The sequence below is a fragment of the Corella eumyota genome, chromosome 6 (genome assembly GCF_963082875.1).
Source record: "Corella eumyota chromosome 6, kaCorEumy4.1, whole genome shotgun sequence".
In the NCBI taxonomy this organism is placed as follows: Eukaryota; Metazoa; Chordata; class Ascidiacea; order Phlebobranchia; family Corellidae; genus Corella; species Corella eumyota.
Window position 1 is genome coordinate 4489842 of NC_137495.1, and position 14603 is coordinate 4504444.

At 32.0% G+C, this 14603-nt stretch overlaps 2 protein-coding genes across 2 annotated transcripts; both read left to right on the forward strand.

Moving 5' to 3' along the window:
- Window positions 1–4990: 4990 nt before the first annotated feature.
- Window positions 4991–10172, forward strand: LOC145754610 (DBH-like monooxygenase protein 1 homolog). The gene is made up of 15 exons (XM_082570690.1): window positions 4991–5392; window positions 6025–6135; window positions 6499–6651; window positions 6732–6822; window positions 6917–7095; window positions 7171–7254; window positions 7348–7449; window positions 7511–7613; window positions 7690–7859; window positions 8286–8380; window positions 8498–8654; window positions 8747–8877; window positions 9065–9155; window positions 9582–9677; window positions 9783–10172. The coding sequence occupies exons 1-15, from the start codon at window positions 5219–5221 to the stop codon at window positions 10011–10013; spliced, it is 1968 nt and encodes a 655-aa protein (XP_082426816.1). The 5' UTR covers window positions 4991–5218; the 3' UTR covers window positions 10014–10172.
- Window positions 10173–10445: 273 nt separating this feature from the next.
- On the forward strand, window positions 10446–14077 carry LOC145754612 (cytochrome P450 7A1-like). The gene is made up of 10 exons (XM_082570693.1): window positions 10446–11210; window positions 11485–11571; window positions 11657–11832; window positions 11907–12052; window positions 12144–12276; window positions 12738–12905; window positions 13053–13233; window positions 13326–13425; window positions 13525–13710; window positions 13868–14077. Exons 1-10 carry the CDS (start codon window positions 11087–11089, stop codon window positions 14046–14048), a joined length of 1482 nt encoding a protein of 493 aa, XP_082426819.1. The 5' UTR covers window positions 10446–11086; the 3' UTR covers window positions 14049–14077.
- Window positions 14078–14603: the final 526 nt, after the last annotated feature.

The following is a 14603-nucleotide window of genomic DNA, read 5'->3' on the forward strand; positions in this document are numbered from 1 at the left end:
ATTTAACTGGTCTTTAATGTAAGTGTTTAACGGTTTTCGTTAAGTGTTAAACGCAGGACGACAAATATTGCGCGTGACGCTTTTTTGTTGATATGTTTATATTGCCGACCTGGCTCAGATCGCCGTAACGCTAAAGGTTTAATAAGAAAATTGATTTCGCGGAATTTTAATAGTAAACGAACCCTATTTCCTGCCTTTATTTCTCACATCCTTTTCAACGAGAAAAAATACTGACGTTTTATTATGACATGCCAAGATTTCAATAAATTATATTATAAGCGTTAAAAAATAATTATGTCGATTATTTCTTATTGAAAATGCGCCTAATTTTTATCTAGCTGATTGCCCAACCGCGTTGCCACTTAAGGCGTTGCCAGTATTTAACCTTAACCTAACATTTGTGATCGAATTATCTGGCTGATTACTTTTTGTTAACACAACAAAATAGAACTAAGCCTGTCGGTATGCTAGCCTTTCGATTTTTAACATATGAAACGACTTTTTCGGTAAATTTTCAAGCGAAATGCCTTGCATGAAATAACTCGAGCTATTCAACTCCTGACTAACTAAAGTTTGTATTGGGACTAAGCCAAATACTTTGTTTTATACACAACCAAATAACAAGCAGTGGACCGACTGGAATTATAAAAGCATTTTGAACACGGTATATGAAATTGTTGTTGTGTAAATATACAAACGGTCGTGACTGGTTAGGCTAATTAATCTTACTTAATAGTTCCTAAAATAACGTTGTTTTATGCACTCCTATAAATATTTGCTTTAAGATTATCAGCGACTACCATTTTGTTGTTAAAAATTAAGATCTATTCTACTAAAGCAAACACAATTCGGCAAAGGTTCTGTTAACAATGATATAACGCTAGTAACCTAATCCCACCACTCTACCTTAGCTATTTACTCGATAAAAGCAAACAGTCGTTCAGTTGCAACGGTGAAATGCTGACGTTAGTTGGCTTCCTTTGTAACGCGACTGCAAAAGACAGATGAGAATATTCACGCACTCAAATTAAAGCACGGAAATTCAACCTGAATTCTGTCACGCTGTCGTTTAGTGACAGATTTGGAATGACTTGTTCCCTTTAAACCTTGATGAAACCTGTCAACTGAATAAATGCTAAATATCAAATTATTGTTTATTTTCCGTCGACCTTTGCGAATATCTTAAAACAAATTGTTTATAATGTATAAACTGTCAAAACCTGACGTAGTTTAAATGTATTAGAGGCGTTATTTTGAACCCTAATTCACTTTAAATTGTCACCTTTGCGAAATTCAAAAGCAATTTTCGAAAATAGATTTCTTCGTATTTGCGCCTACAATACACTAACACGCAATATACAACCCGGTTCACAAAAATAAATTTTTGGATTTACCTGAGTCTTAAAGTTTTAAAATACTCTGTATTTGGGCACAAACATCACAATTATGTATATTCAAATTGTATGTTTTAACAGTACAAGAATTTTTGTCCCAAATTCAAATTTGTTTACAAAAAATGGAGGGTTTGAGCGTTTAAAATGTTGACTATATGGGTGGTTTTGCGTACATAATAGCAAGATCTTAATCAGGGTATAGGCCTCAGCATCACGATATTTAAATACTTAGTTATAAGTCGTATTACATTGTCCATACGCTCGACGCAAGGCGAGTATTTAATTCGACGACATACGGTCACGAAAGACTGCGAAGTAGACTTAGGTAACAGTCGACAAAAGAAACAAAAACACTTGTAATACATTGGACCTCGGCGACCTGTACACAACTTTGGTTTGTCGGTAAATTTTGTTACAACGACGTAACTGTTTTAACCAATGATGTCATTTAAATGTGGGTATATAGCGTGAGAATGTGGAACTAGTTTTTTAAGTACATTTGTAATACTACTCTTATAATCCAATAATAAATAACCAAAATTTAAAACTGTTAAAATTTTTTATATACTGCAAGTTTATTAGCCCTTTTGAAGAATTATTTTGCTGTACCCTTCGCAAAAAATATCGCTAAGCCATTTTATGCTGTCACCTTTCTTTAGAACTGAACACAACAAAGTTTAAATTGTTTATTTTAAAGATTAACCTCAATTTATTGCCTTAATAAACGCAATTCAAAGGTTTAAACGACATCAAACAAAAAGTTTTAAAACATTTAAATAAATATATCTTTTGTTAAACACAGCATGATGCTTTTTAGATTTCAACAAAAGCAATGTCCAGAGAAAAACCTATTATCCGTTTTTATAGAATGATTTGTTTCTAAAACCGCAAATAAGCTAAACACTATCCACAAAACTATTTATAAAAATGAGCGCAAGTTTTAACACTTTGCACATCAAGGCTTAAGTGATGCTAAAATAATATTAATACAACAGTATAATTTATATAATAGTATCAATAAACTTTATCTATCACTCAGTTAGTCACATTCTGATTACATTTATAAGCCTGTGGTTTATTCGTCGTTTTTGTTCTCAAGTGACTGCTGATTGTTAATCTAAAACTACGACGAAATGACGATAAGATTATGTTAACGAAAACGTTATTATGCTCATTTTAATTCAAATGAAAATACAATTCATTTAATATAGAACTATCCTTCTTTTAAAATAACAACTATTTACTGATATTTTTATTTTAAAATTTACCATTTACTTTACAATCAAACCAACTTATTTTACTACTACATTTAATTTAAATTTAAATCTAATATACTCTTTAAACTAATTTTTATTTTGAACATTTGAAATCATTATATCGACAAAAACTGAAATTACGATTGGAATTAGGATTGGTCAAATCCGTAACATAAGCAAAATAAACATATAAAACGCTGACTAGATAAACTATAACGTTTTACAATATAAAATGATCCTTCTAAAATTAAGCTATTAAATAGCCAATTATATCGTCACACTATAATAAGCATACAATTTGTGGTTTAGTTCAGGTAAAGAGCACGCGCATTCTTTAGCCAAAAATAACAACTGAAATATCTACGATAGCCTGCACTACATCACTCCTACACTTCATGCAAAAACAACAAGGTTAACATTTATGCTTACTCAGCTTGTACAAAGTGATTCGAACTTGGGTTTTGAATAGAAAAAGCTGTAACTTTTAACCACACGTTACTGTATTAAACCACACGCGATGCTGTCCACTTAAAACTACACGCCGCTGACTATTCCAGCCTGCAGTTCAAGCACTCTTGACATTCTTTCTTACGTAACGAGAAAGTCGTTTATGCGGAATAACGTGTTTCTTGCTTACAGATGCAAAAATGTGAGAATGTTTTAAAGGAGTTACAATGTTTACATCAATTTTTATTAACATCTTTATGAAGGTTCTGCTTAAGGAATGTAACTATAGATTTGCTAAATCATTTTTTGAACCCAAATTAATAAAAACTACCATTCGACCTGAAAATTAAAAGCAAAATAACTTTTATCATATATATATATATATATTTTTAACTTTTGTTACAAAGCAGACTCATGGCCTTGTAGGGTGTTTTTAAAATGTTTAAAATAATTATAACACGTTTAAATAGCTAATAGTACACTGCAAATTTTTTTTTTTTTGCAAAAATATGGCAAGAGCAAAAACACCCAGGCTCTATACCCTTGTAGAAAATGCCGAAAATCGCTGTTTTGGAGCAAGATAGTGCACGAGAGTCGCCTTTTTTCAAGTTTTATTTTTTGATAAAAACGTGATTTTTAAATTGTTAAAAAACAGGTTTAAAAAGTTAGGATGGCTAATAGTAGACTGTAGATGCCCTTTTGCAAAAAAATTTCAAAATATTTTTTTTTTATTTTCGGCCAAATTTAGCAAAAACACCAAGGCTTATATACCCTTGTAGAAAATGCCAAAAATCGCTGTTTTGGAAGGAAAAAGAAAGTAACCGAAATTCGACAAAAACTTAATTTTAAAGACGTTAAACTGACTCAAATTAGATTGTAAGGAATTTTTTTGCCCCAAAATGCCCCAAATTATTTTTTTTTAATTCAATAGTTATTTTTTTTACTGCAAGATGTTGCACAAGAGTCGCCTTTTTTCAAGTTTTATTTTTTGATAAAAACGTGAGTTTTAACACTCCAACGCGGCTGGCGTAACTTTTTTTATGCAAGGAAGCACCATGCGTAAAGCTGGATACCTCTACATAGCCCTTGCTTGATCGGAGCCACGCCAATGATCGGGCAAGTTAATTTTTTTATAGTGAAGCGTGTTTAATCTATGAGTTAACACCGGACTTTAGCATTACTAGTGTTGCATTGATGCAACGAAACTTAAGTCTTTGAACTTCAGTATTTAAGTTTGTATAGCAATATTTAACATATATTTAACGGCAATTGTATAGCAAACTTTTCTCCCTATTGTTCAAAGCCCTTTAAATATGAATAGTAAATGAACTATTAAAATAAAGAATGGAATTATTAGAATATAAAATACCTTTTTATAAGGGATTATTATATTGTGCTTAACAAAGTGATTACAAGCCTTGGCTCGACACAATATATAAATATAATTGTGTACAAAAGATATGTTGAAAAAATGGGACAAATTAATGTAACTGTAAAAAGTTTTTTCCTTTTAATTGAGCAGAATGTCGAAACTTTATTAGTTTTAAACTGTTTTAGTTGATCTTAAAATGTTTATAAAGAGTAATCACCATCGAATAGAAACACGGTAAAATAATGAACAATAAAAAACAAAACTCGTGACTTTAAGTAACAAATATTTAAATTTCGTAATACAGGAGTTAAGTGGTTTAAATTTTCTCCCAAACCGGCGTAACCGAACCAATAAAAATCACGAGGTGGTAACGTGATCTGTCATGGTCATGTGATTGCTATAGTATAAAGTTGGCCAAATTTTGCCGAAATTTTTAAAGCGTATTTCGGCAACCAAGAGTGGATATAAGGTCAGAGTCTTAAAAAACAGATCATTAAGAGTACTATAAAGTTGATAATTTATGCTGATTTTATTTGTAAAAACGTTTTTTTCTACAGTTATATACTACTCTGTAGAAAAAATATATAATCTTTTACAAAACTATCGAATTGTATTAAATTATTTTTATCTGGATCGACCAAAACAATTATAAAATTAACATACAATATCTGTTATAAATGCAAAAAAATAACGTAGAAAAAAATTAAATAAAATACGATATTTAAAGGTTAAATAAAATTTTAATAAATATGAATAACCAGCTGCTCGGTTTTGGTCTGTTTCTTGTTTTTTGCTTAAATTTGACGAAAGGTCAAAATCATGCGACAGAGTTGAGTCAAAGTTACAGTCGGTCATCTGTTCTGGATGCAAACCAACAATTTTACCTTTACTGGAATTACAATACAACGTACATCACATTTGAGGTAAGTGCAACTTTTGTTATTAGTAAAATAAAAAAAAAAGTAAATTTATTTTTGTTTTACTTATATTAAACGCTCTGGCATTTGCGTATAAAAAATATTGACGTTTAAAGACTCGTCTTAGGGCCGCAGGCTCAATCGATTTATTTTTTTATGGCCTTATTTATATCATTTATGTTACATTAGAGTGATACCACTTTATATATTAATGGGCGAGTAAAACTAAACTCTTGGTGGGCCGTAACTAGATGCAATGTCCAGCTCACATTACATAATTTTTGGTCAACGCCCAAATTTGAACAATACCTTTTATTTACACATTAACATCTTTAATGATTTATCCCTATATTAAAACCTTAGTTGGTATTATAGTCTGTGCATTGTTCTTTAATAAAAGATCGACTTACCTAGCAATCAAGCCTTTGTTAAAAATTATAGTTGCGCAATTCAATTGAGAAAACAAACAGTTTTTTCCCTTTAATTTTCGTTTTTAGATCTTAACTTAAAACGATCCATCACCAACGACAAAAAAAATTACAAACAATGACTCTGCAAATTTAAACCAAAAATACGATTTTATGTTGAAAATGAGAACCTGTTACCATTAAAAACTTTTTTATTTTTTTTATTTTTAGGTACACGTTAATACAACTGGGTGGGTTGGACTGGGAATTTCTCCTAATGGAGGAATGATTGGGGGCGATATGCAAGTTGGTTGGGTAAAAGGGACGACAGGGGTTGTAACTGTAAGTATAATTTTAAAAAATAACGTTAATTTTTTTTTAATAAAGAAACTTCTCAATCCATCACAATTTCTTTTTTTAAGCAAAATTAATTATTAAAGTATGTGATTTTATAAATTCGTAAAAAAAACAAAAAAACTTTGCTAACTTTTTACTGTTATATAACTCCTGTTTTAATAACATTATTAAAAGCTTTAAAACTTCGTAATTTTGTTTGATCTCAACCTTTATTAACCCTAGGTTTTTAACAAAAATTTTGAAAGTGATTAAATTTAATATACCAAACAATATCCTATAAAAACATATGTGCAAACAATCAAAATGTTTAATAATTTATTAAACGGTTTTATATTACCAATTATACAGGACAGGCATGGAGTAAATACGAATACTTTTCCCCCACTAGACACAGAACAAAATGTTGAACTACTAGCATCGGCAGAGTGCGGTGGTTGGACGATGATTAAATATCAACGACAACTCGCTGCTTGTGAAGCAAATGACGACTTACCAATAACAGTAACAAAATTAAAACAATATTTTAAATAATTTTTACCCAAAATATTTATAAAAATTAAACAAAAAATACCCGTTTTTAGAGTGACACCCTTAAAGTTATTTATGCTTACGGAGCAACAGACCCAACAGGAGATGATATTGTCGGTGCAAACTATCACGGAACTACCCGAGGTGTGGATTAATTCGTTTCGTCATTCAAGCATTTAATTATTTATAAACAACTTTTAAAAGCTGCAATAGTTTCTAATTCGAAGTCTCTTTTAAGGTGTAAGAAGCTTACTTCTTTTGGATGGGCCTAACAACGCCGTTCCGCCCCCAGCTTCCGAAACAACAAAAAGTTTTACTTTCCTTAATTCAAACTTTCAAGTTCCTGCTGCTAACACCCACTACAGTTGCACGATGTTTAAAGTTCCTGACCTTCCATCTAAAATGCATTTAGTCCAGGTTTGTTTAAAATAGAACAAGCAAAAGCAAAGTGATTGTTAATTAGTTATCTAATGTCCATGCTTTACTTCTCAGATTGAACCCGTCGTTGAACCCGGAAATGAATTGTATGTTCATCACATTCTTGTTTACCAATGTCTTGGAAATCACACTGCCTTTGTAAGTAAAAGTTAAAATTTTATACTAATAAGTACCAAAACTACCTTAAGTAGTCTCCTACATTTTTTATTTACATGTATATTGTTACTTCAGGAAAGCATTCTGGGAACAACTGCTGAATGTTATTCTGCCAACATGCCAAACGATTTTAACCTTTGTGGAGCTGTTTTCCATGCTTGGGCTATTGGAGGCACAGTAAGTTTAAACTAAACTGCAAAAAAATATCCAAGTTTTATGTTTTTTTTTAATTTTTTAGACCTTTTCTTACCCTTTACACGCGGGACTGCCTTTGGGTGAGGCCGATTCTCCTAAATATGTTCTAATGGAAACTCATTACGACAACCCAGCATCCTTAAATGGTATTTTATAACACCGCATTTAACATGTAGTCGCGCACTGCAGTTTTGTCATATTCAATGTCAATCTTTTCAACAGATATTGTTGACAATTCGGGATTACGATTTGTGTATACGCCGCAGCTCAGACAGTACGATGCAGGAGTCATGGAAATTGGGCATACGGTGTCCGAATATAACATGCTTATACCGCCGAATGCAAACAGTTATCTGTTACACGGAGAATGCTCCGACGAATGCCTTGGCTTGGTAATTAAACGACATTTGTGTTGTAAATAACAAACTCATCTCAAAACATAAGTATAAATATAAAATTTGTTGGCCGGTTTTTGTTCAATTTTCGATAGATTTAGATGTATTGTAATGTTTTAGTCAGAACACTTGCTGCGCTACATGAGGTCGTGGGTTTGATCATCACTGCGCTCACGCTGTAGCGCCCTTAAGTACGACGCTATAAACGGCATGAACAGAGCACCTAATTAGCAGCCTAATAATCAGGCAATTATAATCCATAACCTCCCAAACTGCCAAAATCAACTTAAGACTGGATCGGGGTAACAGATTTTTACTCTACGTTCAGGTTGTGAAGTCGACCTTTCTGCATCGAGAATAAGGATTTATATAAAAAATTGTATGTTGTACTTGGATTGATTATAATCGATTTTTATTCGACAGGGAATGAATTCGCAAAATGTTACCCAAATAAATGTGTTCGGATCAATGCTGCACGCTCATTTGCTCGGAACAAAACTAGAGTTAAAACATATCAGGTACACGTTACTGAATAAATAATATTCAACAAAAATAAGGTTTAAAGAATGTTTGTTTAGTTTAACTCATCAGTTTTCCTTTTTCCTTTTAAATTGGTTAATTTGTTACTTTGTCAGAAACGGGACGGAGTTGGAACCTATTGCTAGAGATCAAGCCTATGATTTTAATTATCAAGAAACAAGAATTCTGTCAGAGGAAAGAGTCGTTGAGATTGGCGACACGTTTCAAATGGTTTGCGATTACAAATCAGCCGGAAGAAGTGGGTTTACCTACGTAAGTTACTTTACATCTGAATCAAGCAATAGTAAAGTAAAATTAACAAGGCTGGGTTAGTTTTTAATATTTTAACCACTTTCCTTTTACAGGGCGGCTTGGGAACGTCAGAAGAAATGTGCTTGACGTACGTCTTCTATTACCCAAAACTTCCTTTGACATTTTGCGAAACAGCGCCTGATTTCGGGGAAATGTTCAATTACTTTGGAATTGAAGGTGTCAAGTAAGTGCATAAAAAAAAGTTTTTTAAACAAAAGTTTTAAAAGCAACAAAAATCCAGTTAATTTTCTAATTTTAACAAAGGAATATTAGATGTATTTTATCGACCACAACTCTTAGTAAAGGCATCATCTGTCTCTAACCTTATGCAAGGTATAATTTAACAATTAAATGGCGTCGTGTTTTACTAGCTTTGTTGGCGGTTTTGGAAATATCAACGACATAGTGATCACTGCACCAAGTAATTTGGCCGACCAGCGAGTGGGAGATTATATTAATTCGGTAACAATCTTAAAAAATTTTTTTTGTATATATCTTTATACTCGATGTAGGAACGTCGAATGCGCGACTTAAACATAGAGTACCAAAAGTTACCCCGACCTAGTCTCGAGTTGCCTTTGGCAGTTTGGGATATCATAGAATATAAATTACCCGATAATTAAGCTGCTGATTTAAGTACTGGCTCAGCAGAAGTTCACACCGTTTATGACGCCTTACTTAAGTGTGCTACAGTATGACATCACTTGGGATCGAACCAAGGACCTCAAATGTTCAGGTCAGAAAACTTTCTACAGTACATGATGTCCTGGGTTCGAATTGGTTACGTAAACCAGTATTCAAAAACAGGATTAGTTAACTATACTACAAAAATTGAAACCTGGTATATTTCAAAATAAAATAACAAGATAAAAACGATTTTTTTAATAGCTCGACTTCGATGAGGCGAGAGCACAAAACATGAGCGAAACCTTTCAGTATATTTTAAGAAACCAGAACTGTAAAAATGGACATATTGTTAACCCTGTGAGTACTCGTTTAATATATACAAATTACTTATACTTGTTTTGCCTTATATTGAAATGATTGATTTAATTAACTTAAATTTAACTTTTAAAATCTCCTAAACAGGTCTCAGCTCAAATACCAGCACTTGTAATATCAGAGCCTTACGTCACAGTTGAAGCCACGTGCTCGGCGCCCACTACCGGATTTCCAACTACGGGTAACGCCGTCGGTTGCGATGGAGTGACGCAAGCTCCGATTGTTACAACTTCGGGGTGTGTAGAAATTAGATCTGTTCCATTACTTACAAGTGTTTTTGCATTGTTTATTTCTGCACTTTACATTTCAAATTTGTAAATTTAACTCGCAATGGCTTTAGCTAACCACTAGTTTAATTAATTTATTTTTTTACTTAATTCCCCATATATCTTTTAAACTCTAAAATAATAACATGTTTTTTCTACATTTGCACAAAATTCTCAAGTTGCACTAATTTTTTAATTTAAATAAATACTCAAATAAAAAACGCTGTAATAATAGAGGAATAAAGACATAAAAAACCGGCAGCGTGATGTAGTGGTAAGAACACTTGCTACACCACACATGAGGTCGTGTTTTATAGTCTCTATAATATCCCAAACTGCCACAGGCAACTCGAGACTGGGTCGGAGTAACTTATGTTACTCTATGTTTAAGTCGCGCATTAAACTTTCCCACATCGAGGATAAAGATATATACAAAAAAAAAATATATATATATAAAAAGGGTTGAAATTTTAAACCTGTTAAAATGCTTAGTTAAATTTTTAACAAAAGACGTGTAGGTTAAGTTAAACGTCTGGACAAAATATTGTAGAGGCAAACATTGGTTAATTGTAATTTAATACGTTCCTATGTAACAGATTAATAAATGCTTAACGAGAAACCACATAATTCCAAGAAAAACACAATTCTTGTATAGAGCATACTAGCCTTCAACAGTATAGTTAATTTTTCGTCTAGCAAACGGTTGATTAAAATACAGTTTTATCAAACAGTCTAGAGTTAATTGAGTAGTTTATACTTGCGACAAAATGTTCAACTTTTTTTACTTGCTACAGAATTTAGATTAAAATCTGAGGGTTAACCTAATAAAGTTTCACTATTTAACAGGTTGACGTATTACATGTGTTGTGACGTTTATTTCAAGGTTAAGCACATAAAACCAGCATAAAATAAACATTATAAAAAGGGCGAACTTACATTAAAGCCATAGTAAATGAAAAAAATTTCGACATTACGAGTTAAGTGTAGAAGTTATTGCGTATAGATAAATCATTCAAGTGATTTGTATATAGTGAATCAAATGCAGAAAAAACGTGACGCAAAAACATGTCACGCCAAACTTAACAAGCACAATTTGTCATTTCAGCTTTAGATACTACTTTAAGCATGCTAGCTTTTGTAAATTCAATATTAGTTTGCTTCTGTTTATCTTATATAGTTTGGTACTTCAGTAAAAGAAAGCAAAGAACTGGGGAACCTCCTTTATTACAAAGCTTTATACCTTGGTTCGGTAGGTTATATTGTTTAATCAAAAATTTTATATTGAAAAAGGGTTGTTTATACATCAATACACAGTTTGTTTTGACATACCAAAGACAAAGTCTGTTTTAATTCCAATATAGCAACAAAATTGTGTAAATGTAATTTTGTCGTTGTCTGTAATACGTTTTAGTTTACCGTTTTATATTTCAATGATTATTAGATTCACATTCAACCAGTGTTTTTGTGATAGTTTAAGCCATTTTTACCGTGTTAATGCTTTATTTTTACGTCATTTACTTTAGGACTGGGTGCAAAATATCAAAAAGACCCGATTAAATTTCTTCGGGAACAAGAAAAGAAAAATGGACCAATTTTTACGGTGCCGATGGGTAATATTTTTATAATAAATTAAAATGTATCACACGTTTATATAATATCCAATGTTTTTTACCTCAGTGTGCTTTAAATTGTAAGGTGGAAAGTATTTTCACTTTGTTATCGATCCACAACTTCATCCCATCATCGCCAAGGAGAGTAAAAAACTAAATTTCAGGGCCTTCACAATACCCATGGTTAAAAAGATATTCGATTTTACGCGAAGGAGTACCACAGTCCGAACTGGAGGAGGTGTCTTACCAAAATATTTACAGGTATTATCACAATTCTTATGTCCTGAAATTAAGTAACTAATTCTTATTGAAAACTTGTATTCTTTGTACTATAGGGTGCTAACTTGGACAATCTTGTGGATATTATGGCGCACAACTTACAGGATGTTATATTTAACGAATTATCGAATCCGAAACCGGTGGAAATGAGTTTGCTAGAATTATCTCACCTGCTCATGTTCACTGCAGGCTTTTATGCACTGTAAGTTATATACAGATGTTACAGTTAGAACATTAAAAGTTATTGCTTTAAAAAAGTTCAAGTGTGATTTTGTTATCTGAATGTACTTAAGGTTTGGGACAAGCAAATCAAAAATTTCAGTCAAAGAAGAAACTGAAAAGATGCACAAAATTATTAAAAACTTTCAAAAATTCGACCAAGCCTTCCCATTTATTGCCAAAGGTTTGCCTGTGTGGTCTATGAAAGTAAGTTAAAAAGAAAACTTTCAAAATTAACAACATACCGATAATTTGTTAGAATTTTTCAAATGCAGCCTACCTAATTAAAAATACTTTAAAAATTAAAAATGTCTTATATAATATGGATAAATATTGCTTTTTATGTTAAGTTTGTTTTCTGCAAAAAAAAATTAACAAAAAAGACAACAAACGGCTGAGAAAAGGCAAAATAAGAATATTTTCCTATGTCTGCCAGCGTATGAACTTACGACGATGACGTCGTGCGTCACGTGACTCGCGATCATAGGGACTTTACCTATTTACAATATTTTAACTGCAAATCCCGATATATCGAAAACTACTTAATCAATTATAAAAATAATGGTATCCTCGTACAAGTTGTAAAAATTACAACATAATTAAAAAGGAAACGCTGCGACCACACTTTTTTTTAAGTGCAAAGTTGATTAACTATTGCTTCTCTAAAGGGTTTTTCAAACATTCGAAAAAGATTTTGGAAATTGTTCACCCAAGACTCGATGAGCCAAAGAGAGAACGTTTACCCACTTATCGATGCTTTAACTAACCTTGCGATAGACGAAGGCGCTGAAGATAGACTCCCCAAAGAGCGTTTCAGCATCTTTTTTGCTTCACAGGTAAGTTAAAAAATATTATTACCAGCAAAACTACATTAATCTGTATAAGTGTTTCTGCAATTTATTAAATAAAATCCTATTTTTTTGTTCAATATAAGCAGTTTTCATAGTAATCTTTTAAATCGAATTTAAATCCTTTTTCTTTAGTCCAATACAGTTTTGAGTGTATTTTGGGCAATCTACTACGTCCTTAAATGTCCCGAAGCAAAATCAAAAATAATGGAAGAAATGAACGAAGTTTTGGGTGCTGACTCTTTAAAAGATTCTTTGAATCAAAATACTTACCTAAAAGTTTCGAGAAATGAACTAAACAAAATGGTTATACTAGGTAAGTTTGTAAAATAATTTACCTTTATAATATACAATGCTTTATTTAGTATGTATTTTCTGCATTTTGCTGAACATTTTGCTGTTGTTTAGAAAGTGCAATAAACGAAAGTCTTCGACTAACTGCATCAGCCTCCATGTTGCGCCAATGCACTGAAGATTACGTCTTACAATCTAACACACGACCATACAAGTAATGTACACGGTTTTTGTTAATAACATGTATAAGTATACACCATGCATGTAAACTAAATTGACTAAACATAAGTTATTAATAATGTTACGTTGTTAGATTGCGAAGTGGAGACAACGTTTTTGTTTTATTCCAAACCACTCACCTCGACCCAAACATTTACGAAGATTCCCGTGAGTACAAATACGATCGATTTATCAACGAAGACGGATCTCCAAAAACCAAATTTTCCAAGGATGGAAAACCTGTCAAATATTACTTTCAGCCTTTTGGCAGTGGCTTAAGGTAAATGCGCTAGTATAAAGCACAACATAAGAAATTTACATAAAGCTGGTTAACGTATTCTGGCTTGGCTTGTACAAGCGGGCAGATAGCCATTTTTCAACTTTATCTAATAGTCATTTACTAAATCAAGCTATTATTGCATTTTTTTACTTTTTAGCAAATGTCCTGGTCGTTATTGGGCCATGACAGAGATCAAACAAGTAGTTATTTTGCTTCTTCACTTTTTTGATATTGATTTGGCGAACAAAGAAGAAAACATCAAATGTGATCTGGCCAAAACCGGTTTTGGGACGCTACCTCCCTTAGTAGACCCATTAGTTAAAATCAAATTTAAATAACAATTCTCTCGTGTTCTTTAAAAGTAAATTGTGGCGACCTTATGATTAATTTTGTAAATTCTTATTTATGTAACTTATTGTTGAAATACAATCTACATGAAATGTATACAGATTTTATTTTTGTTATTTTTTATTTTGGTTTTTCGCACATTGATAAAAGTAAATAATAAATATGATATACAATTAATATCACAACGATGCGACGGGAAAAAATGACAAAATCAATTTAATGATTTAAAACATGCCAAAAGTATTAATGTTTACATAAAGATTTTAAGTATGTTATGGCATGGTCACCAAACCTAATTGACAGATATTTCTTGTAAGAAAGACTTTAGTTATATAGTATATAACGGTAGTTTTCTTGCCAAAGTGCTTTGAATTGTATTACTCTGTCTGTTTTAGGCATGTTTAGCGTAGGCTTAAGCGCAATAGAAATAAAAACATTCCGCAAAAAAACAAAAAAACGCTGATTACAAAGAAAACGCGTTTTCGCTTACGCCTACGTGTCTGAGCCACGCTCTAGCCTAAGCTTGCTAAGGAAATAGTTCTATT

Coding starts and splice junctions, on each gene's coding strand:
- LOC145754610 (XM_082570690.1), top strand. CDS start 5,219: ATGAATAACCAGCTGCTCGGTTTTGGTCTGTTTCTTGTTTTTTGCTTA. Junction 9,156..9,581: donor TGGGAGATTATATTAATTCG/GTAACAATCTTA, acceptor TTTTTTTAATAG/CTCGACTTCGATGAGGCGAG. Junction 9,678..9,782: donor ATGGACATATTGTTAACCCT/GTGAGTACTCGT, acceptor TCTCCTAAACAG/GTCTCAGCTCAAATACCAGC.
- LOC145754612 (XM_082570693.1), top strand. CDS start 11,087: ATGCTAGCTTTTGTAAATTCAATATTAGTTTGCTTCTGTTTATCTTAT. Junction 11,833..11,906: donor TCTTACCAAAATATTTACAG/GTATTATCACAA, acceptor TTTGTACTATAG/GGTGCTAACTTGGACAATCT. Junction 13,426..13,524: donor TCTAACACACGACCATACAA/GTAATGTACACG, acceptor TTACGTTGTTAG/ATTGCGAAGTGGAGACAACG.